General features: G+C 44.3%; 1 protein-coding gene across 3 annotated transcripts in view; it reads left to right on the top strand.

Moving 5' to 3' along the window:
* DPF3 (double PHD fingers 3) overlaps positions 1-24,725 on the top strand; it is a gene marked incomplete at both ends in the record, with an annotated part of 259,119 nt that overhangs the window by 100,516 nt on the left and 133,878 nt on the right. For all 3 annotated transcript variants that reach the window (XM_082618154.1, XM_082618156.1, XM_082618155.1), the window contains one exon: positions 9,737-9,897. In XM_082618154.1, coding sequence (XP_082474280.1) covers positions 9,737-9,897 — 161 coding nt within the window. The remainder of the gene's footprint in view (positions 1-9,736; positions 9,898-24,725) is intronic.

Raw genomic sequence — 24,725 nt, 5'->3', positions numbered from 1 at the left:
TCTCACTCCCCTTCCCCCATTCTCCCGTTATTTACTGGGAGGAATCACACTGCTTTTCTCCTACCTCTAGTCTCCTGTCCTTGGCTGCCCCTTGACTTCAACCCCAAGTTGCGTATGTCATCAGAACACCCAGTGGCTGCTCAGAAATCATGGCCAGGTTCAATATAAATTCCGTCTTGCTTATGCAGCTTTGCATAATAAGTCCCTGAAAAATCTTCACCAGAGCAGATGCCGGAAAAGGGATTTATTGGGTCTAGCGGGCCTGAATGTCAGACTGAGCGGCACTTCAAGTCATGACAGGAGTTTTAGGGTTCAAGTTCTTTGTTTGACTTGGCTTTTGCAAGGCGATACCCTCGTTCCCCAGGTGCCTTTCCTGTGATGTTAGGAAGGTCAGAGTTGCCTCCAGAGTGACCGCCCTAAGGAAGTCAGGATCTCCGTACGGTTGCCTTGACCAGGCCTTGTGGATGTTTTGTGAGAGATGCGGACTTCTGTGGGACTCATCTGCTGCAGGTGAGTGCTGCCCGGTTAATCCATGTCTGCTGCCCGAAAAAAACTTCCCACAGGAACAGAGCAAGCTGAGTTAAAGTCAGTTAACCAGGCTTTCCTGCTCTGCTGTTACAACATGGCTGAAGAGCATCACAGGGCTCTCTTGTTCTTGCCCTTGCTTTGGAGTTTGGGGGAGCTGTCGTTCAATCAGTGAGTCTCATATTTCTCAGAATCCCTGGGGGAATCTGTCAAGAATCCAGATGTCTGGATCACAGGCACACCTCCAGCATCCGAATTTCACAATGCCACCCCACCCTCCTGCCCGCATTGATTCTGATACAAACCAAAGTTTGAGAACCTCTGCCCTAGATCCTTCTTCTGGAAGGTGGGGTGAAGGCATTCTTGATAAGCACAGAAGGGGTGTTTCCCGCCTCAGCAGACGAGGAGCAAGTCTTCCTGGGGTGACCTGATGACAGCACAGCACGATATTCGGTGAGCTTCTTATAGAGTTCACAGAAGAGGAATGTTAGTTCTGCATCTTGGCGTGAGTACTGTAGATGGAGAAATACAATCTCAAGAGCTGAAGTGACCCTTTTTAAGATGATGAAGAGAAGTCAGTAGGATTTGAACTTATAGGATATCTGTTTTCAGATGCCTAATCCTGTGCTCTGGAGAAGCCACGTAACTTCAGGCTCACTTCATTATCATCTGGAGAAAGAAGGTCCTCAGCATCCCTCAACGGTGAAGCGTCCATGAGTTTGCTAAGGATGGCGTGACATTTGCTTTTTTTTTTTTTTTTTTTTTTTGCAGTACGCGGGCCCCTCACTGTTGTGGCCTCTCCCATTGCGGAGCACAGGCTCCAGACGCTCAGGCCCAGCGGCCATGGCTCACGGGCCCAGCCGCTCCGCGGCATGTGGGATCTTCCCGGACCGGGGCACGAACCCGCGTCCCCCGCATCGGCAGGCGGACTCCCAACCACTGCGCCACCAGGGAAGCCCTAGGATGGCGTGACATTTCAAACAAGCAATCTGTATTCATCACAGGCTTCTACGTTCTCAGCACTGTGCTGGGTGGGGTAGCACAGAAGTATATAACTCTTAGTCCCTGTCTTCAAGATGTTTATCATCTAGTTGGGTGGGGAGGGAGAAGGATAGTGGTAGAGATGGGCCAAACATGAGTGAGACAGTTAGGGAGCTCAGAGAGGCAGAGAGCAAGAACCATTGGCAGGAATAACTGGGGAAGCTTCCTGGAAGAGGTGGGACTCCAGCCAGCCCTTGAACAGGGTAAGGTCAACCAGGCCAAGGAGGGGAGGCAAGAATTCCCGACTCGGGGTGGGGGGGTCTGAGTAAAGTATTTTGTTGGGGTCCAGGGAAGGCCTGTCTGCTTCATGTATGCAGGAAGGTCAGATAAGGATTCATTCATTCATTCTCTCAATCCTTCATCATCAACCCAACACAGCAAGCTCTGCTGGGCTTGGGGATAGAGCAGCAAACAAGCCAGATGTGGTTTCTGCACCTGGGGCAGGCTTTAGACTCCTGAGATCATCGTGCAGCATCTACTCTGCTCTCCTTGATGCCTGAGGTTGGCCTCACCACCCTACTGCCTAATGTCTTGGGTTGGAGGTTTGTGTGGGTACCTGACAACCTCAAAGATACTGTTGTGTGTCTGTGTGTCCCATGGAGGGCATTAGCCTGCTCAGGCAGAGGGTCAAGTCATAAAGTGGCAGAAAACACTGCTCTCTGAAGGAAGGAGAGAGGAATCATCACTGATGACAGGCATTTACCTCTGTGAGTCAGAGGTTCTCATTTAATTATCTTGGAGCTGAAGTAGGAGCTATGTACCCAGATTGTGGGAAGGAGAATTTAGGCTCAGGGAGAGGAAGTAACTTGCCCCAGGTTTGTGTAGCCAGTAAGCAGTGGAGCTAGACTCAGATCTGCCTGATTCCAAGTCTCTGTTCTACCTCAATACCAAGACTCTCCAAGGGCCTTAACAGCTCAGTAGAAGAATGTGGCAGTATTGGGAGCCATCTTGGCTTCTGTATTGAGGAAGGCAAGATTGAAAACGGGGTTCGAGGGAGACTTCTTTTTGTCAGCTGGGTAGGAGAAGAGCTATAGTGATTGCAGTCAGGAGACTGCTGCCGTAACAGGGGCCGGGTGCTGAGGACTAAGTGGAAGTGCCTGCAAACGTTCTTTTAATATTTTTTTTAAGTTGCAAGTAGACAGTCATGTAATCTAAATCACCAACCTATATGTGCGAAAAACTCAGAAGACCATGCATGCACCATATGCTTTACTGCTCTGATTGAAACTCCTACCATAAGTGAGTGGTATAGGAGTTGTTGAAAGCAATTCAACAAAGAATTATTGGGCACTGACTGTGTGCTGGGCTCTGTGCTAGATGCTGGAGGTGAACCGGTAAAAAAGCCAGGTATGCAGGGCTGCTGGGTTACACTGGTCCAGTACGCTTCACACTGGAGTTTATATGACAGGTGCGCCTGGTGTGGTTTCGTGTAAAATCTGAATGGCTGTGTGCAGTGGCCCTGCAGATGTGGTCCCTGCCCTCATGGAGTTTGTAGTCTAGTAGGGAAGACAAATGTTAAACATTGAGTTGAGTTAAAATTGCCATTGTTAATATTATTATTGTTGTCTTTGTTGGAAGAGGACAGGATGAGGAGGAAGGGGATTGAATCTCTCTCTGAAAATCCTCTATATCCCTTCCTATTCTATATAAGAAACACTGTCTTAGCTGGGGCTGCTATAACAAAATAACCATGGGCTGGGTGGCTTAAACAATGGACATTTATTTCTCACCATTCTGGTGGCTGGGGTGTCTGAGATCAGTGTGGCAGCATGGTCTAGGTGAGGTCTGGTAAGGGCCCTCTTCTTGGGTCACAGGTAATTGCCTTCTTGCTATGTCCTCACATGGCAGAGAGAGAGAGAGAGAGAGAAAGAGAGAGACAGAGACAGAGAGGGAGGGAGAGGGAGAGAGAAAGTGATAATCCCATCATGGGTAGGTCTAGTCTCATGACCTAATTACCTCCCAAAGGTCCCGTCTCCAAGTACCATCCATTATGGGGTTAGGACTTCAACACGTGAATTTCAGGGGTGGGGGGGATGCAATTCAGTCCATAGCAAACACTAAACTTGGTTTTCTTTCAAGGGCAGCTTGAGGAACAGTATAACCGTGAGAAAAATGAAAAGGTTCCCCCACCTTGCCGAATATTGCCCCCTGCTTGCTAATTATTACAAAACACGCCACAAACGGGAGATGGCTTTCCGTGCCACAGAGAGAGTTAAACGCGTTTAAATGCGAACGGGGACGTTAGCAAACTGGTGTAGATGAGTTTTAACGTGTGTGTGGGGGCCGTTGTGGAAGTGCGGCAGCTGCGTGAAACAGCAGGAGAGCCAGGTGCCCCCAGAGAAGAGGGGCCGATGGGGGAAGGCAGGGCCAGCAATCTGCCACAGGCTTGAGCTCCTCTGTATCTCTGCTTATCTCTGTTTATGAGCACAAATAGCTGTGATGGGCCAAGGTCCTGTTTTTACAGCTGGAAGGGACCTGTGGCCACGGGGTGGGAAAGGAGAGAATGGGAGAGCTCCCCGAGACATGAAAGAATTCGGTGCCAGCTGGGCTGAAGGATAGGGGAGGGTCAAGGACACGGTGCTGGGGAGAGACACAGCAGGGTTCCCTCAGGTCCCCGCTCCCAGCCCTGTGGAGACTGGGAAGGGAGCGGGCTCTGGCAAGGCGCGAAGAATTCACTCTTGGACACATGTATGAGGTAGGGCAGGACACTTGTCCTTGGGTCAGAACATGGGACCACAGGGACAATGAAGGGGGAGGGGCCCTAGGTGTCTGGGTTGGGGGTCGGAGCTGGGAGTCTGTTCGGCACAGTGGACATGGAATCTAAGAGAACAGGCAAGGTCTCGAGAGAGGGAGGTGGAAATGTGAGGAAGAGGAGCAGGGCGTCTTGGAGAGGGTGTGACAGGCTCTGAAAATCACACGTGGAGCTTAGTTGGCAGTCATTTGGGAGAAGTCTTAGTTTTTCCACTCTGAATCCTCTTTGGTGTCTAGAATCCATTTCTCCACAGATATGCTCAAGGAGGGCCACTGGAAAGCTCTCAGAGCTAGGATGGCTCTGTCACTCCAGAAGGGATCGCTAAGGATCCCACAAAACCCCTCACAAAAGCTCCAGAACGGGGCAGCCAGCACTGCTCCAAGCAGCAGGCCGAGAGGGCCTCCTGCTCTGGCAGAGCCCAGCAGTTTGTTCCCCTGCCTTTCCTACTTCTGATCGCAGCCTTGAGTAGCCTGGAGTCAGCTGTTGATGAGACCGTCATTCTACTCTGCCTTGTGCCAGCTTCTCTGAGCCCAAGACATCTATCACCCTGCGGAAAAATCTAGCCCCCTTGGTTTGATGCAGACAGGTGATGGCTGAGGCTGGGCCGTGCCTGTCCCAGCCTGGGGCACACTGGTCACCACTGCACAAAATGATTCATTTGCTGCCAGCCTTTCCCAGCTTCCTCTGCCCCTCGCAGCTTTCTTTTTAAAAATATTTATTTATTTTTTATTTTGGCTGTGCTGGCTCTTAGCTGCAGCATGCGGACTCTTAGTTGTGGCATGCATGCGGGATCTAGTTCCCTGATTCGCGCCCCCTGCACTGGGAGCGAGGAGTCTTAACCGCCGGACCACTAGGGAAGTCCCTGCGCCTTGCAACTTTAATGCAAATGTCACCCCTGGGATCCTATCAATGTGGGATTTTTTTTTTTTTTTTTTTTTTTTTTTTGCGGTACGCGGGCCTCTCACTGCTGTGGCCTCTCCCGTTGCGGAGCACAGGCTCCGGACGCGCAGGCTCAGTGGCCATGGCTCATGGGCCCAGCCGCTCCGCGGCATGTGGGATCCTCCCGGACCGGGGCACGAGCCCGTGTCCCCGGCATCGGCAGGCGGACTCTCAACCACTGCGCCACCAGGGGAGCCCCAATGTGGGATTTTTAAAAAAGAAATACCATATGGGGAGAGGAGAGATAAATTACGGGTTTGGGGTTAACATATACATACTACTATATATAAAATAGGTAAACAACAAGGACCTACTGTATAGCACAGGGAACTATACTCAATATCTTATAATAACCTATAATGGAAAAGAATCTGAAAAAGTATATATATATATGTATGTATAACTGAATCACTTTGCTGTACTCTTGAAATTAACACAACATTGTAAATCAACTATACTTCAATAAAAAAAAACAAAATACCACATTGAAAAGGACATTTGTCCCCTCTCCTGTTTAAATTGCTTTCCATGGGTTAGGGAGACCTGGCCATTGATTTTCTTCTAGAGAACAGAGCAAGCCCTGTGAAGCTTTTGGCTAATTAACTTTTGGAGAAGTGCAGCTTGAATTTATCAGAGGATGAAGTCTCCTTTCTCCTCACATATCTTTAAACTTTTGTTTCCAAATCGCTGCCAATGCCTGGCCTGTTTAAAAGTGACTTCCCTGGAGACGATGGCAGAGGGTGAAGGCTGTCACATTTCTGTAGCTTCAGTCTTTAATACGGTTGTTCCAGTCCTCAGAAAATCTCTCCTGTTTACATAAGGGAGGTATCATTCACACAAAGATTACATTTAAAAATACACATTTCCCCGCAGCATGCCTGTTACTAATAACATTGCATGTTATGAAAGTGGAAAGTATTTAAGATGAAATTAATTTTCACCCAGTGAGCCACTTTGTTTGACTTTTTCGTTCCATTCAGTATGGGGCATGGACTTGGCCAAACGCACTTCTCATTTTCAGCAAGTTCACTGTCTTGTTTCTCTTTTGGGGATTGAAGCTGTTGGAAGTGAGTTCCAGGCATATCGAGAAAAGTCTGATTTGAGATCCTATTGCAGATTTCTTTTGTACTGGCTTCCAGGAGTTAGTTTTGAAAATGGAAACCCACTTCTCTCCAGTTGATGAGTTTTATTTTTTTCTTTATTTTTTATTTTTTTGAAGCCATCTTTATTTTATTTATTTATTTTTTAACATCTTTATTGGAGTATAATTGCTTTACAATGGTGTGTTAGTTTCTGCTTTATAACAAAGTGAATCAGTTATACATATACATATGTCCCCATATCTCTTCCCTCTTGCATCTCCCTCCCTCCCACCCTCCCTATCCCGCCCCTCTAGATGGTCACAAAGCACGGAGCTGATCTCCCTGTGCTATGTGGCTGCTTCCCACTAGCTATCCAGTTGATGAGTTTTAGTGTACAGTTTTCTTCCTTCCTTCCCCTCCCTCCCTCCTTCCCTCCCTCCTTCCCTCCCTCCCTCTCTTCCTTCCTTCCTTCCTTCCTTCCCCTCCCTCCGTCCCTCCCTCCTTTTCTTCCATGGTTTCTCTTTAAGCAGAATTTTTGGAGTTGGAATAGTTAACATCTTTTTTGGCAGTCGGTCAAAATATCCTGGGAAACCAGATAACGGCTTCTCACATCGGACGCTCCTCTGTCGTGTGTTCTTGTCAGTTCTCATCCATGTGTTGTGACTGGTCTCTGTTATGTGGAGGGAAGCTGGAGCCCCCAGGACACCCTGGACAGGCTGTGTGTCACCTTGCCTGGGCTGAGCTGCCCTCGACAGTTCTGTTACACTGAGCTGCATCGCCTTAGCAGAAGGAGGTATTTAAACTGGTGGGACACAGATGCGAACGCTTCACAGGAAATGGTTCTTTATTTTTGATCAATCTCATGATCCTTGTTACTAACTTTGATTACATCAGCTTATGTGCAGTTCCATTTTATAGCATTTTCATGGGCTTTCATTCCCCCTCCCCAATTCATTTCCAGCTGTGTGACTATTATAATTTGATTACAGTTAGGTTTTGTAACTGCTAGACACTTTCTGAGCTGTTATGCCGTCCTTGTGAGAAGGAAGATGCCCAGAGGTAAAAAAGGAGCAAAGGGCTTTTTTTTAGGAGGCATGTCCACAGGTAGTTTCCAAAAGATGCCTCAGAAGCTTCAATGATTGTATCCTCCCAGAATAAGGAATTTGCTTTAAAATTTTTGGTAGAATCTGACCCATTGACTTTTAAAAAAGGGTAAGAAGACAAATACTGTTTGATAACACTTATATGTGTAATCTAAAAAATACAACAAACTAGTGAATATAACAAAAAAGAAGCAGACTCACAGATAAAGAGAACAAACTAGTGGTTAACAGTGGGGAGAGGGAAGGGGGAGGGGCAAGATAGGGGTAGGGGATTAAGAGGTACAAGCTATTAGATATAAAATAAGCTACAAGGATATACTGTACAATACAGGGAATATAGCCAATATCGTACGATAACTATAAATGGAATATAACCTTTAAAAATTGTGACTCACTATATATTGTACACCTGTAGCTTACAAAATATTGTACATCAACTACACTTCAATAAAAAAGTGAAAAAGAGTACAGAAGAATCCATTTAAATTTCTTCTTTCTTTACTGCTCTAAATATTTTGGTTAAGAAATATATTATTTTAAACTTAGACCCCTCCACCCCACCCCACCCCCATTTTGGCATCCTTGGATCTACATACACCAAAAAAGAGGGACATTCATAATGTCCCTTCAAAATGATCTACTTGGGCTTCCCTGGTGGTGCAGTGGTTGAGAGTCTGCCTGCTGATGCAGGGGACACGGGTTCATGCCCCGGTCCGGGAAGATCCCACATGCCGCGGAGCGGCTAGGCCCGTGAGCCATGGCCACTGAGCCTGCACGTCCGGAGCCTGTGCTCCGCAACGGGAGAGGCCACAACAGTGAGAGGCCCGTACCGCAAAAAAAAAAAAAAAAAAAAAAAAAAAAAAAAGCTACTTGAGTCTCCCTTTTGGCTCTGCAATCCCTGAGACTCCTCCTCTTCCTGCCTTTTCCTCACTCTCCTCACTAAGAAGCTCTACTTTACCTGGTAGACATCATGTGATTACATCTGTAATTCCTTGGGCCATTATTTTTTTAAATTTTATTTATTATTATTTATTTTTGGCTGCATTGGGTCTTTGTTGCTGCGCGGGCTTTCTCTAGTTGCAGCGAGCGGGGTCTTCTCTTCGTTGTGGTGCACAGGCTTCTCATCGCAGTGACTTTCTTGTTGCCGAACGCAGGCTTCAGTAATTGCGAGATGCGGGCTCAGTAGTTGTGGCTCGCGGGCTCTAGAGCGCAGGCTCAGTAGTTGTGGCACACGGGCTTAGTTGCTCTGCGGCATGTGGGATCTTTCCGGACCAGGGCTCGAACCCGTGTCCCCTGCATTGGCAAGTGGATTCTTAACCACTGCACCACCAGGGAAGGCCCCTTGGGCCATTATTAACCTCTGCCATATGCCTATCTTTCATTTGTTAGGTATTTGATCTCATTGATTGTTTGTGTTTTAAGATTGATCAGTTATAGAATGTTATATTTTTGGTTTTTGAAAAGGACATTATCTTAAAATTAGTAGCATCACCACATGTCCAAGGATACCAAAGATTCAGACACCTAAAATTTACTGTGCTTAATCAGATCACCACTCCAGCAAACCAGAAAGGTCTTTCTATTTGTGTATTAAACTCTGGGAATGGAATTATTTTGAGGTCAAAAATCAACTATTATTATTTCAAATGCTTCTTTTGTTTGTTTTCCATCAGAAAGTTATTTTTCTTTAAGTGTGTGGTTTTAAAAGATTGGGGCATGCCCTTCTTCACCTCCTTCCCCCATAATAGCTCTGCTTTTACAGGATGTTTCCTCTGACCTTCTAGTCTTTTCTATGGAGTCTTTCTCTTCTATTGTAATGGAAATCTTTGTATCTGTGCTGGTGGTTTGGGTTCAATCTAGAGTGCCTTTGTTGGTTACCACTGAGAAAAAAGTGTGGCTAATGGGGAATTTTAAGGGGCAGGGAGCTCTAGAAGCCTGGTGTCCTAGTAGATTCCATGCAGAAGGTTGTTCTAGAGCTACCTCCATTCTGGAGTGGGACCTCATGCATCCTAGAACAGGGAAGTGTCACTTTTACTGGTGGTTTATTCTTGGGGTCCTCATTTCTTTGTTAAAGGGTTTCTAAGTTTCCTGGTGGATTTAGTACAGGAAATAGAATCTGTTGGAGACCCGACACTGAGTTGGATTCTGCTGGTTGGCAAAGCTCTTGGTACACATTGCCTTGGTCTTCATAACCGCAAAATCTTCCCTAGGAGGTGGGTGGGTGACTCCAGTTTCCTTCTGCGTGTGTTCTGGTTTACCCTGGCCTCATTCCTCCTCTCTCTGTCTCCCGGCAGGCTCGGGGACCAGTTCTACAAGGAGGCCATTGAGCACTGCCGGAGTTATAACTCGCGCCTGTGTGCAGAGCGCAGCGTGCGTCTCCCGTTCCTGGACTCGCAGACCGGGGTGGCCCAGAACAACTGCTACATCTGGATGGAGAAGAGGCACCGAGGCCCAGGTGAGCCATGCCACCCCTGGGACTTGCACATGTTCAGGATCCCAGCCTGGATGCAGGCCGACTAGAGATTGTCTGGGAATCCCCGCAGCTTGGGTGGGCATGGGGGTGGCGCAAGCTGTACAGGGAGCCTAGGATGCTTTCAAGAAGCTCAACTGCTTCTATAACTCCAAGGTGCTCCAAGGATGCTCCAAGGATGGTGTGGGACATTGAAGCCACATTAGCAGGGAGGGGCAGAGTGAAAGAAGTCAGGATGCTTAACCCAAAAAAGGGAGGACTGAGGCCATGACAGCCCTCTTCACCTTTTACCCTGTGTGTTGGTGTAGCTTAGTGGTTATAAGCTGGAAATCTGCAGTCAGATTTTGGTTTGAGGCTGAGCTTTGTCATCAAACCTATTGCCCTCAGGTTCCTCATCTGTAAAATGGGATAATAATTGTACCTACTTCAGGACTTTGTCAGGATTAAATGAAAATCTTCATAAAAAGCTCATAACTTGAATTTAGCACATAGTAAGTATGTGCTCCAAAAATGCTGGCTGTTATTGTTGATGTTATTATTATTACTATTACTGTGATACTAATCGTCTAGGCTCCAGAGAACAGAAGAAAGACCAATGGGTGGAGATCAGGGAGGCAATTATAAGAATTCAGTTTTCTGGCTCTATAAGGGTATATTACAAAAATTTGTTTTTAATTTTTTTTTTTTTTTTGCGGTACGCGGGCCTCTCACTGCTGTGGCCTCTCCCATTGCGGAGCACAGGCTCCAGACGCGCAGGTTCAGCGGCCATGGCTCACGGGCCTAGCCACTCTGCGGCATGTGGGATCTTCCCTGACTGGGGCACGAACCCGTGTCCCCTGCATCGGCAGGCGGACTCTCAACCACTGCTCCACCAGGGAAGCCCTGTTTTTAATTTTTAAAGTTTTTTATTTTTGGCTGTGTTTTGGGTCTTTGTTGCTGTGCGCGGGCTCTTTCTATTTGTGGCAAGTGGGGGCTACTCTTAGTTGCGGTGCGCGGGCTTTTCATTGCAGTGGCCTCTCCTGCTGTGGATCAAGGGCTCCAGGTGCGTGGGCTTTAGTAGTTGTGGCCCATGCGCTCAGTAGTTGTGGTTTGTGGGCTCTAGAGCGCAGGCGCAGTAGTTGTGGCGTGCAGGTTTAGTTGCTCCGAGGCATGTGGGATCTTCCCAGACCAGGGCTCAAACCCATGTCCCCTGCATTGGCAGGTAGATTCTTAACAACTGTGCCACCAGGGAAGCCCTAAAATTTTTTTTATGGAAAAGTTTCAAAGCCATACAGAAGTGGAGAGAATAGTAAAATGAATTTCTATGTACTTATCACACAGCCTCAACACCCAGTGATCAACTCATAGCCAATCATTTCATTTATACTCACCTCTCACTTTCCTCCTTGAACTCAGGTTATTTTGAAGCAAATCAAGACAGTATATTATTTCATCTGTAAATTTTTCAGTATGTATCTCTAAATGGTAAGAACATAAATAAACATACCAACCATAGCTATCAAAGCTCAAAGTTAAAAACAAGACATTAATAGCATCAAATATTTGTTCAACATTTATTTCCCCCTATAGTTGAAATCAGGATCCATATAGGACTCCTACATTACAATTGGCTGAGGTGTCTCTTAAGTCTCTTTAAATGTGTAGTTTTCTTTCTCTCTCTCTCTTTTTCTCTCGTTATTTGTGGAAGAAACTGGGTTGTTTGCACTGTAGGGTTTCCCAGCGTCTGGATTTTCTCACTGCATCCCCATGGTGTTTTTCCTGTGGATTGGTAAGAGCAGATTCAGGTTCAATTTTTTGGGCTGGAACAGTTCCTAAGTGGTGATGTGTACATTCATCAGGAGGTTCATGGGGTCTAGATATCACTCTTTTACTGATGTTAGCAGCCCTTGATGAAAATTGCCTAGATCCTTTATTCTATAAAGGGTTGCAAAATGGTGCATTCAGTTCGAGGATATCATTATTTCTTCATTTATTAGCTCTACAGCATTTATAAAGAGAAATATCTCCTCATTAAAGTTTTGGTTATTGTGTGGTATTGTTCATATATGAAAGCATGGATAAATGATTTTCCCCCTTTATTTATCAGTTTTCAAAATAATGAGTTGGTTCCCTAGTATTCTCCAAAGGTGATCAATAAAGTTATTTTTATTATCTTAAGTACCATCATGAATTCACAGATTTATACATTTTGGCTACATTTTAATCCATTGCAACTATTATTATTGATGCTTAAATTGTCCCATCTTTGGACAGTAGGGGTTTTGTCCGGTGCTAGTGTTTTGAAACCGCCTAGTAGTTTCTCTAGCATCCTTGATATCCTAATATTGGGACAAATGTTTCAGGCTCATCTTGTACATGTCCTGCCCCAGACCTAGAATCAGCTATTTCTCTAAGAAACCCTGTTTCCTCTTTGTAGGAATATTATTTAGAGACCACAATCTGGTGGTGCTCATTACTCCTGGGTTGGTTGTTGATTCTAGGACTTTGCAGTGAGCAGAACTAAGAAATATGATTTCTTGTTTCATTTTTCTTTTTTTCTCTTTTTAAGGGAAAATACATTATGAAATGTACTGGTATTTCCCATTCAATTCAGTTTTCGACAGTTTTAACTATCTTAATTCTCTATCTCCTTTCTCCCACACCAAAAAAGGATACTGGCTCTTAATGATACCAGCATAATTACTTATCTGCTTTTTTCTGTGATAAACGCACAGCAATATCAGAATAAAAGGAGACTACCAACAATAAGGTTACTTAAATGGTTTAAGTTTTTATTTCTTTCTTTGCAATTGTTTTTTTGTCCTTAGCGTATTTCCTATTAAGGTTGTAGAATCAAATTACTGTGTTTTAAGGTCACTTAAAATAATTCCTCTGTGTGGTTGTACTACTAACTCAATACACAGTTGGATTTATTTGTTTCATTTTCGCTTTCACTTATTAGGTATTGCTGGGGTTGTTTTTGTATTTTATGTAATTACATTTTTAAATTAACTTTTTACTTAGAAATAATTATAGATCCACAGGAAGTTGTAAATATAGTACAGAGAGATCACCTGTACCCTTCACCCAATTTCCCGTTATGGATATATCTTGTGTAACTATAGTATAATATCAAAACCAGAAAATTGACATGGGTGAAATGTGTGTGCATTGCTCTATGCCATTTTATCACACGTATAGATTTGTGGAACCACCACCACAATTAAGATACAAAACTATTTCATCACCACAAAGATCTCCCTCATCCTACCCCTTTATAGTCACACCCACCTCTTCCTCTCTTCATTTAAATCCTTTATCCTCTCGCATTTATAACAACAGTATCTTAAATATTTCCTGTACGTACATTGGAAACCACATCAGATGTCTAATTCTTGCTTTAATTGTCAAACATAATTTAGAAAACTTAAGTGTCTGTTGTATTTACTCATATTTTTACTCTTTTGTTATTGTTTCTTCCTTTCTGATGTTCCCAGATGCCTGCTTTTATAATTCCTTTCTGATTAAGTACTTTCTTTAGCCATTCTTTTTAAGTAGGTCTGATAGTAACAATTGTTAGTTTTCCTTCTTCTGAGAATGTCTTGATTTTTCCCCTCATTCCTTTTTTTGGCCACACTGCACAGTATGCAGGATCTTATTTCCCTGACCAGGAATTGAACCTGTGCCCCCTGCAGTGGAAGCTCAGAGTCCTAACCTGGGCCTAACCTGAACCGCCAGGGAATTCCACCCCTCATTCCTGAAGGATATTTTTATTTTATTTTATTTTATTTATTTATTTATTTATTGGGATATAGTTGTTTTACAATGTTGTGTTGGTTTCTACTGTACAGAGAAGTGAAGCAGGGTTCCCTGTGCTATACAGCAGGTTCTCATCTCAAGTGTTGATCTATTTTATATATATTAGTGTATATATGTTAATTCCAATCTCCCAATTCATCCCACCCCACCTTTCCCCCCTTGGTGTCCATACGTTTGTTCTCTACATCTATGTCTGTATTTCTGCCTTGCAAACTGGTTCATCTGTACCATTTTTCTAGATTCTACAAATATGCGTTAATATACAATATTTGTTTTTCTCTTTCTGACTGACTTCACTCTATATGTCAGTCTCTAGGTCCATCCACATCTCTACAAATGACCCAGTTTAGTTCCTTTTTATGGCTGAGTAATATTCCATTGTATGTATGTGCCCCATCTGAAGGATATTTGTTTGTTGGATATAAAATTCTGGGATGACAGTCCCTTTATTTTAGCACTTGAAACATGTCTTGCCACTGCCTTTTGGCCTCAGTAGTCTGTGATGAGAAATCTGCTGTCATTCAAATGGTTTTCTCTTATAAGTGAGGTGTCATTTTTCTCTCACTGCTTTTGAGATTTTTTTGTTATTAGTTTTCAGAAATTTGATTTTGATGTCTTGGTGTAGATTTCTTTGAGTTTATCCTTGTCAGAATTCACTCAGCTTCTTGAATCTTATGTTTTTTGCCAAATTTGGAAATTTTTCAGCCGTTATTTCTTTGAATATATTTTCAGCCTCACTCTCTTTCCCTTCTCCTTCTGAGACTCCACTGGGAAAGAAAATTCTGGAACTCCAAAATGTTAGATCTTTTCTTATAGTCCCATAAGTCCCCCAGTCTCCCTTCTTTTCTCCTCCTCCTCCTCCTTCTTTTTTCCAATCTATTTTCTCTCAGTTGCTCAGACTGGAGGATTTCTATTATATACTCTTCAGATTCATTACTTCTTTCATCTATCCTCTACATTCTGCTGTTGAGCCCATTCATTGAGGGTTTGTTTTGTTTTCGTCATTAGTTCTTCTTTATATCTTCTATTTCTTTGTGGGACTTCATATTTTTTCATTTGTTTCAAGTGTTGATGATTGTTTGTTTGAAACATTTTTATGACAGCTACTTTAAAATCCTTGTCAGATAATTCTAACATTTGTGTCATTTCAGTGCTGGTACCTGTTGTATTTTCTCCTTCAAGTTGAGATTTTCCTGGTTCTTCATATGAGTGATTTTGATTGAATCCTGGACATATGAGACTCTAGATGTTATCTAAATCTTCTATTTTCAACAGACCTCCTCTGACACTGTGCTGACCGGGGAAGAGAGGTGCCCCTTGTTACTGTCGGATGGATGTGGAAGTCCATGTTCCCCACTCGGTCTCTGTTGCCACCCTGGTGGGGGAGGAGTACCTCATTATTGCTGGGTGGGGGTGGGAATTTAAATTCCCCACTAAGCCTTCACCAATACCACCCTAGTTGGGAAGAGGAAGAGTGCCTCATTACTCTTCCCTGTGTGGGCTCCAGTGACACAGTGGGGGGTCAGTTTGTCACTTGACCTTCTCTGACACTAACCCAGCAAGGATATTGGGATGCCCTGAGAGGCTGCCCCTTTCCTGGTCCTTTAGCTAGAGAGAGCAGGATTTCCTTTCTTTCTTTTTTTTTTTCAATTTATTTATTTATTTTTGGCTGCGCTGGGTCTTTGTTGCTGCACATGGGCTTTCTCTAGTTGCAGTGAGCAGGGGCTACTCTTTGTTGTGGTGAGCAGGCTTCTCATTGCAGTGGCTTCTCTTGTTGCAGAGCATGGGCTCGAGGGCTCTCGGGCTTCAGTAGTTGTGGCGCACAGGTTTAGTTGCTCCATGGCATGTGGGATCTTCCTGGACTAGGGCTCAAACCCATGTCTCCTGCATTGGCAGATGGATTCTTAACCACTGTACCACCAGGGAAGCCCTGAGAGCAGGATTTTCTTGGGGCTTTTTTTGTCTACATTTGTAGGTGTTTCTGGATTATCAGCTTTTCCAGAACTCAGTCTGGGATATATACAGCAAAAAGAATGCCCAGGGAGCTCACCACCCTGTTGTTTCTTGGGTCTGAAAGTCCCTAGCTGGTCAGCCTCTCTACCTTTCAGTATCTTATTTTTGTTGTGTAAACAAAGTCTAAGAGTTTTAGTTGTATTTAGTGGGAGGAATATGGAAGAGTATATCTACTCTATCTTTCCAGAAGCAGAAGTCCCTGGGTTGCTTTTTCATTAAAAATGTTAACAGCTTTATTGAAGTATAACTGACATACAGTACTCTGCACATATTTAACATGTACAATTTGATAAGTTTTGACATCTGTATACCTGTGAAACTATCATCACAATCAATATAATGAATATATCCATGACTCCCAAAAGTTTCCTTGTGTCCCTTGTAATTCCTCCTTCCTGTTCTTCCTCCTACCTCTACCGTATATGTCTCCCAATCCCCAGGCATGCTTTCTATAGTGGAATCATATAATATGTACTTCTTTTTTTGGTGGCTGATGGATGGGGTCTTGACTTCTTTCACTCAGAGTAATTATTTTGAGATCATCCATGTTCTAGCATGTATCAATGATTCATTTTTTAATGCTGAGTAGTATTCCATTGTTTGGCTATATCACAGTTTATTCATTCATCTGTTGATGGACATTTGGATTTGTTTCCAGTTTTTGTCTATTTTAAATAAAGCTGCTGTGAACATTTGTGTATAATTCTTCATATGGACTTATAATTTCATTTCTCCTTGGTAAAGTACCTAGGAGTGTAATGGCTATATCATAAGGAAGGTACATATTTAACATTTTAAGAAACTGTCAGGCTGTTTTTCAAAGTGGTTGTACCATTTTATATCCATTCCAGCAATGTACGAGAGTTCCAGTCCCTCTGTATTCTCACTAACATTTGGCATGGTCAACTTTTTAAAGTTTTAGCCATTCCTATTGTTATATACTGGTATCTCATTGTGGTTTTACTTTGCATTTCCCTAATTAATGATGTTGGGCATCTTTACATGTGCTTATTTACTATCCATGTATATCCTTTGGTAAAATATTCAAATCTTTGGACCATTTTAAAATTGGGTTATTTGCTGGTTTTCTTATTAATGAGAATAGATACAAGACCTCTTCAAATTTGTCCTTCTTTTTTGAAGTTATTTCAGCTATTCTAGGTTCTTTGTACTTCCATAAGAATTTTTTTTTTTTTTTTTTTTTTTTTTTCTTTTTGCGGTATGCGGGCCTCTCACTGTTGTGGCCTCTCCCGTTGCGGAGCACAGGCTCCGGACGCGCAGGCCCAGCGGCCATGGCTCACGGGCCCAGCCGCTCCGCGGCATATGGGATCCTCCCAGACCGGGGCACGAACCCGCATCCCCTGCATCGGCAGGCGGACTCTCAACCACTGCGCCACCAGGGAGGCCCCTTCCATAAGAATTTTATAATCAATTTGTCAATTTACAAAAAGTCTGCTGGGACTTTGGTTGACATTGTGTGGAGGGTTTTTTTTTGTTTTCTGTTTTTTTAAAAAAATATTTATTTATTTATTTTTGGCTGCACTGGGTCTTTGTTGCTATGCACAGGCTTTCTCTAGTGGTGGGAATAGGGGGCTACTCTTCACTGCGGTGCGCGGGCCTCCCATTGCGGTGGCTTCTCTTGTTGCGGAGCACGGGCTCTAGGCATGCGGGCCTGAGTAGCTGTGGCACTCAGGCTTGGTATTTGTGGCTCACGGGCTCTAGAGCGCAGGCTCAGCAGCTGTGGTGCACGGGCCCAGCTGCTCCGCGGCATGTGGGATCCTCCCGGACCAGGGCTTGAACCCGTGTCCTCTGCATTGGCAGGCGGACTCCCAACCACTGCACCACCAGGGAATCCCTTGTGTGGAGTTTATAGATCAACTTGGGGAAAACCGGCAGTTCTCAATACTGAGTCATCCAACCCATCGATATAATATATCTTCCCATTTATTATTATCCTTTTTAATTTTTCTCATCAATAATTTTTAATTTTCAATGTACAGTTCTTTCACATTTTTGTCAGATTTATCTCTAAGTACTTAATATTTTTTATAAATTGTAAATGTAAAAAATTTAAATTTCTGATTTTTCTTTGCTAGTATACAGAAATACAATTATTATTATTATTATTAATTTTTTTGTGTGTGGTACACGGGCCTCTCACTGTTGTAGCCTCTCCCGTTGTGGAGCACAGGCTCCAGGCACGCAGGTTCAGTGGCCATGGCTCACAGGCCCAGCCGCTCTGCGGCATGTGGGATCTTCCCGGACCGGGGCACGAACCCATGTCCCCTGCATTGTCAGGCGGACTCTCAACCACTGCGCCACCAGGGAAGCCTAGAAATACAATTATTTTTTGTGTATTCACTTGACTCCTACAATCTTGCTGTACTCATTTATTAGTTCTAGAAGATTTCTCTAGATTCCACAGCATTTTCTACATAGTTGATTATTTTAGTGAATAAAGAAAACTTTTCAATATCTATGCGTTTTATTTATTTTACTTCTCTATTGCACTGGCTGGAATGTCCAGTACAATATTAAGTAAACATGGAAAGAGTGGACATGCTTATGCTTTTCCTGATCTTAAGGTGAAAGCATTCATTCTTTCATTATTAAATATGATGTTAGGTGTAGGGTTTTTTTTTTTTTTTTTATTGCCACACTGTGTGGCATGCAGGATCTTAGTTACCCAACCAGGGATCAAACCCCTGCCCCCTGCAGTGGAAGTGCGGAGTCTTAACCAGTGGACTGCCAGGGAAGTCCCAGCTGTAGGATTTTTGTAGTTGCTCTTTATCAGATTGAGAATGCTCCTATTTCTAGTTTGACAGTTTTAAATCAGGATTGGATGTTGGTTTTTGTCAACTGATTTTGCTGAGTCTATTGAGATGATCATGTGGTTTTGCTTTTGTAGTTTGTTAATATGGTGAGTTACATTGATTTTTTTTTAATTAATTAATTTTTATTTTTGGCTGTGTTGGGTCGTCATTGCTGCATGCGGGCTTTCTCTAGTCGCGGCAAGTGAGGGCTACTCTTTGTTGTGGTGTGCAGGCTTCTCATTGAGGTGGCTTCTCTTGTTGCGGAGCACGGGCTCTAGGTGCGCAGGCTTCAGTAGTTGGTGGCATGCAGGCTCAGTAGTTGTGGCTCACAGGCTGTAGAGTGCAGGCTCAGTAGTTGCTGCGCATGGGCTTAGTTGCTCCGCGGCATGTGGGATCTTCCCGGACCAGGGCTTAAACCCATGTCTCCTGCATTGGCAGCTGGATTCTTAACCACTGCGCCATCAGGGAAGCCCATATTGCTGTTTTTAAGTGTTCTAATATTTTCTTCTCCAGTGTCTAATCTGACATTAATTCCATCCAGTATGTTTTTAATCTCAAACATTGTAGTTTTCATTTTTAGAAGTCAAATTGGAGTCTTTTAAAACAAACTGTTTTTAACTTTTAAACATATGGAATACAAATAATAACTGTTTTAGTGTTCTTGCTGCTAATTCTAACATCAGTGTCAATTCTGGTTTGGTTTCAATTGATTTTTTCCCCCTCTCACTGTAGGTCATATTTTCTAGCTTCTTTACATGCCTTGTAATTTTTGATTGGATGTCCAACTTTGTGAATTTTACCTTGCTGGGTATGGTATATATATTTTATTCCTGTAAATATTCTGGAACTTTGTTTTGGTTCACTGTCAAGTTACTTGGAAACAATTTGATCTTTTCTTATCTTGCTTTTAAGGTTTGTTAGGTGGAACTGGAGCAGTGCTTAGCCTAGGGCTAATTATTCCTCATTAGTGAGGCAAGACCATTCTGTGTACCCTACCCAGTACTCCATGAATCATGAGACTTTCCCAGCGTGCTTGTGGGAACAGACTATTCTCAGCCCCTCGTGCACACCAGGCACACCTCTATTCTTACAGGTGGTTCTTTCCTCAGCATTGAGTAGATCCCTTACAAGCATGCGCTCATCAGTACTGAGCTGAATACTTGAAGGGGACCCTTTGTGTATCTCCACAGTTCTTTCTCTGTGCTGCTTTCTTCTTTTTTTTTTTTTTTGGTGGTACACAGGCCTCTCACTGTTGTGGCCTCTCCCGTTGCAGAGCACAGGCTCCGGATGCGCAGGCTCAGCGGTCATGGCGCATGGACCCAGCCGCTCTGCGGCATGTGGGATCTTCCCAGACTGGGGAACGAACCCGTGTCCCCTGCATCGGCAGGCGGACTCTCAACCACTGCGCCACCAGGGAAGCCCCCGCTTTCTTCTTTTTACTATTCTTTTCCTTGAATTCTAGCCACCTTTGTCTTCCCAGACTCTCAGCTCTTTCTCTTCAATTCAGACTCAGGAAGTTGGCTGGGCTCTACCCATGTTCCTCCTCCCTGTGCTGCGCTCTGGAAACTCTCTCAAGGAAGTAAGCCGGGGCAGTCATAGGACTCATCTTGTTCATTTCCAGTATCTCAGGAATCATGGTCCTTCATTGCCCGATGGCCAGTGTCTTGAAAACTCTTGTTTCATTTTTTTCTCTGTCTTGGCTTCAGGTGGGAAGGTAAATCTGGTCCTTGGTAAACCATTTTAGCTAGAAGCAGATGTTTGTTTTTATATTTTAATTTAATTTAATAATACAAAATATTTATGTGGTTCTAAAGTCAAATCTACAAAGCATGGTATATTCAGAGAGAGAGTCTAGCTCTATTCTATCTCTGTTCTTTTACCCTGTTCATTTCCTCTTTCTAAAGGCAACTTTCTCTTCTTCTTGTTACTATTATTTTGTTTTTATTTTCCCTGTAACTTTTAAAAAAATTAATTTTTGGTTTATCTTTCCATTAAAAAACTCTATGCAAGCACACAACATATATGTATGTATATGTATATATATATGTGTGTATATTCCCATTTGTTAAAGAAATGATAGTATACTACGCATACTGTTCTCCACCTTGCTTTTTTCACTTAACAATATATCCCGTTGCAGAGTATACTTCTCTCTCTCTCTCTCTCAATGGCTTCATTATAGTCCATTGTGTTGATATACTATTGTTTATTCAACTAGGACCTTATAGATGGACATTGGATTGTTTCCAGTCTTTTTCTAGTATTGAAAATACTACAATGAATGCATATTTTTATATTTTTTTATGTGAATCTGTGATACAGATTCCTAGAAGTGGAATTGCTGGATCAAAGGGCAAATATGTATGGTTTTGCTAGATATGCCAAATTCTCTTTCATAGGGTTGTGCCATTTTGCATTCTCACCGATGAGACGAGATTGGTAAGGCATATTTCTAACAACAGAATATTTCAACAGCATAGCAGACTGCTTCGTGGAAGGGTAAGGACTGGGATTATTGAAACAGAGGCCAGGGTGGAGACTCTAGTCAGGGATATTGGAGAGGCAATTCTTGTATTAGGTAAGAGTCAGATCCAATAACATCTCAGCTCCCCCCCTCACATTATAATGTTATTACTGAAAAAAATTCTTCTGATAAATTTAAAAAGCATGTCCTGGTAAGTATCTGATTCTCCACACATTTTATATGCCTTACTACAATACCAGGATGCATTTCTCCATGAGCAACTTTAGTTGGTGATGTGGTAAGAAAGGAAAAATGAATTCCACAAGAAGTGGCTTGAGGGGGGCAGGTGGGTGGGCCAGGGGTTCTTTTTCTGTGAACTTTGGTATGGGGAGCTGCTTTCTCAAGGGCAGGGCTCTGCGTTTCTAGCCTCTTGCATGTGGACCAGCAACTCAGTGGGGAGTTACATAGGATAGTGGAGAGATTTTGAGTGTGGGCTGGGGACTAGGCTACGCTTATGAGCTGTATGACCCTGCACCAGTTACTTAATCACTGTTTTCCTCACTGTCCTCATCCTTTAAATGTCTCGTAGGCTTTTTTTCACAATGAGATAGCATTGAGTATAAGGTGCTAGCCTAGAGAAGAGTAAGAGCTCAGTAAATGTTAGCTACTGTTACTCTGTCAGCTTTTGCGTGTGATGGGACCAGTGAGGGGCTTGAGAACCTCTGGGCCAGAAGAAGCAGGCAGCATTATGGATTTGAGGTCTACTTGCCAGGGCAGTCCTGGCACATGGGACACTGAAATTGAATCTTAGAGAGAAGCTCACAGAGAAGAATGGGAAGGGAGGCAGGAAGGGAATGGTCAGGGAGCCAGACAGAGAGCCACGTTGAGTGCTGTCACGTGGTGCCAAGTGCCCAGGACTCCAGACTTTCAGGGAAGAGAAGAGGCACTGTGGCCTGGGGAGGTTCAGGAATGCTCCACTGAAGAGGTGGTCCATGAGATTAGGGCAGCTCTTATATAAGCCAGGAGAAGAGAGGATGACAGAACACTAGGAAATGACATGGCTATAAGTGCTCGGGAAATACATCTTCCCCACTCCTCAGGCCCTACCCGGGGCTTATCACTCATCCCTCCAACTCTGCAGTTGGTCCAAATTGGCATCCTCAGCCACAAACATTAATGGAGCACCTATTATGTGCTGGGCCCTGGAGAAATAAATATGAGTGAGATTTGATCTCGTTCGAAGTTCCTTATGTGGGAGTTTTTCAAACTACAGTTGTCTTGGTGAATCTCTGTTATTCTGGTTCGGTAGGATTGGACTGGAACCAAGCCATCTGCCCTTTTAGATAACTACTTCTGCAATTCTGATGCCCAGTCTTGGTGAAGAATCCCAGGCTCACGAGCAGGTGTAGTCACTGCCTCTTTCCTCCAACTCCCATTGCCCTCCAGTTCTTCGTCCTCTCCATAGGCTCTCCTTCAAACCCAAGCAGGTGGATGGGGTGGGTGGCTGGGATGCAGATGACACCTGTTCACTCTTGGGACCGAAGGTGGACAAATTGGCATAAGTATATAACAGAAATGTAGATTTTGATTCAAAATAAGGTCAAGGTGAGGCTCTTTATCACAGTAAGAGTTGGCCAACAGTCTGTCCTGTGACGTAATGAGCTTTCTGTCGTGGGGAGCCTCGGGCCACCTCCCTGAGCTGCTGCAGACAAAGCCCTTCTCTGGGTGGGCTTGAATGCCACCACTCAGCTCTGGTCCGGGGAAGAGGAAGCCATTCTGTTTCTTCCTTTCACATCTGTTCCCATCCCATTTCATCTTCTGAATTCTTAATGGCTCACGCTGTGTCTGTCAGAGAGGCTCCTAACGCTCAGGACCCACCTGCTGAACGCAGGCCACGCATATAACAAGGGATTTGCCTGGAGTCTGCTGACTGCACAGGCACCTAGCTCATCCTGCTGAATTTTCCTATGAAGCCAGTTCTCCCACCAACCAGTGTGTGAGTTCCCATGTGGATGTGCGTGTGTGCATGTGCGCCCGTCATGCTTGTGCTTGCACCTAAGTGTACCTGGAGTTGCAGGTCAAAGTAACAGCAAAGCAGTTTGCTCAGTGGGGTGTGTGAATGGAGGAGTTGCTGTGGCCTTGGTTACTGGGAGGATTGGTTCCCCCTCTTGTCTCCCGCCTCCCCCTTCCCCTCTTCCATATCCCACTAGCCCCAGGCTCCCTCCTCCAGGTTAATTTCCCCGGCCACAGCTGTGCCTCTATCCTCCTCCTCCCCCCTCCTCTTCCTCCTTCCTCTGTCCACCACACACATGGGCTTGAGTTATGTGCCTCCTGTTCTAATGAGATAAACAATATAACTCTCACGGGGCTCTGCTCATCCCTCTATAAGTGGAACTCCAGGGCTGAACGTGTTGGCCCTGTAAAGGCACCCTGGTGCCTGTCAGCCCAGGGAGGAGGGCAAGGAAGGGGGCGGGAGCCCTGAGAGAGTTCTTGGGGCCATTTGCTTGTTGATACGAGTTGAAGCAGACATCAAAGGGAGGCCTGTTTCCACCCTTGTGGCTAAAGGAGCAAAGAGCAGCCTTGTCATGTCACGTGGGCAGAGAGTCCAGGCTCGCCTAAGTCGGCTAATTCATGATAATTAATAACTGACATTTGTACAATGCTTCATGGTTATAAAGAGCTTCTTCTTGAATATGAGCTAATCCCCACGACAGTCCTTGTAAGGTAGGAATTATTACCGCCCTTATCTTACATGCAAAGAGACAGGCTCAGATAGGTGTGGTGAGATTTCCAAGGTAACAGGGAATGGGGGTATGAGGACTCGTGCTTGTCCTCTGCACTGTGGAGCTTCTCCAATCTACCAGAGAAAGTTAAAGAATGAAATAAAGACAGTCCCTTCTTCTGGACATTCAAACTACTTACTAAAATGAACTCTCCTGGGAGAGTGGACCTGCAGCCACAAGCTGAGTGGCCCCAGGCAGCTGACCAACAAGTGTGGTGACCGCAGTCTCAGGGAGGGTGGAGGACTTGGACAAGTGCTGACAGTTTTGACCTCTTGCCACTTAGACCTTTTGTGTAAGCTGGTCTGGACCAGTTCCTTCTCACTAACCTGCTTTTGGTCAGGTTGGAAATACCATGAAGCAGTGCGTGGGGCAAGAAAGAGCCTAAGGCACAAAGACTCCCGTCTTGGCATGAGTGGGGTGGGTTCTGTGCTCCGTTCAAGGGGTCCTTCCTGGATGGTTTGGATGTGGATGGAGGAGTCTCCTGGAGCCAGGAACAGCAGGGGCTAAGGGTCATTCACTTCCCGCGTTTCTGAGGCTGGTTCAGTTCTGGTTGAATTTATTTGGTAAGTATTTCTTGATATGCCTGCCAGGCACTGTGCTAAGCATTGGGGATACTTGAGGTGGACATGGTTCCTGCCACCCTGGATCTTATAAAACCTGTGGAGATGACAGTCTAGTAAGCAGGCAGTTAATGACAGTGGCTTGGGAAAAATACAGGGAACCTTGGGCATCTACTGGAAAAACCATTAGACTAGTCTTGGTACATCAGAAAGAACATCCAGGCAGTAACTAGATGATGCTTAGACATCCAGAGGTTCTTTGTCAGCTATTGTAACAATCTATAGAGTTCTTAAAAAGAAAAGAGTTGCTCAGTTCCCCCACCTACCTACATTTGGATTGGGTAGCTCTGGCATGGATTTGGGGCATTGGTGTTAATAAGAA

The sequence above is a fragment of the Mesoplodon mirus genome (assembly GCF_964341445.2).
Source record: "Mesoplodon mirus genome assembly, chromosome: 4".
Taxonomy (NCBI): Eukaryota; Metazoa; Chordata; class Mammalia; order Artiodactyla; family Ziphiidae; genus Mesoplodon; species Mesoplodon mirus.
Note: the sequence above shows the minus strand (reverse complement) of the source record. Positions and strands in the feature narration are given on the sequence as shown.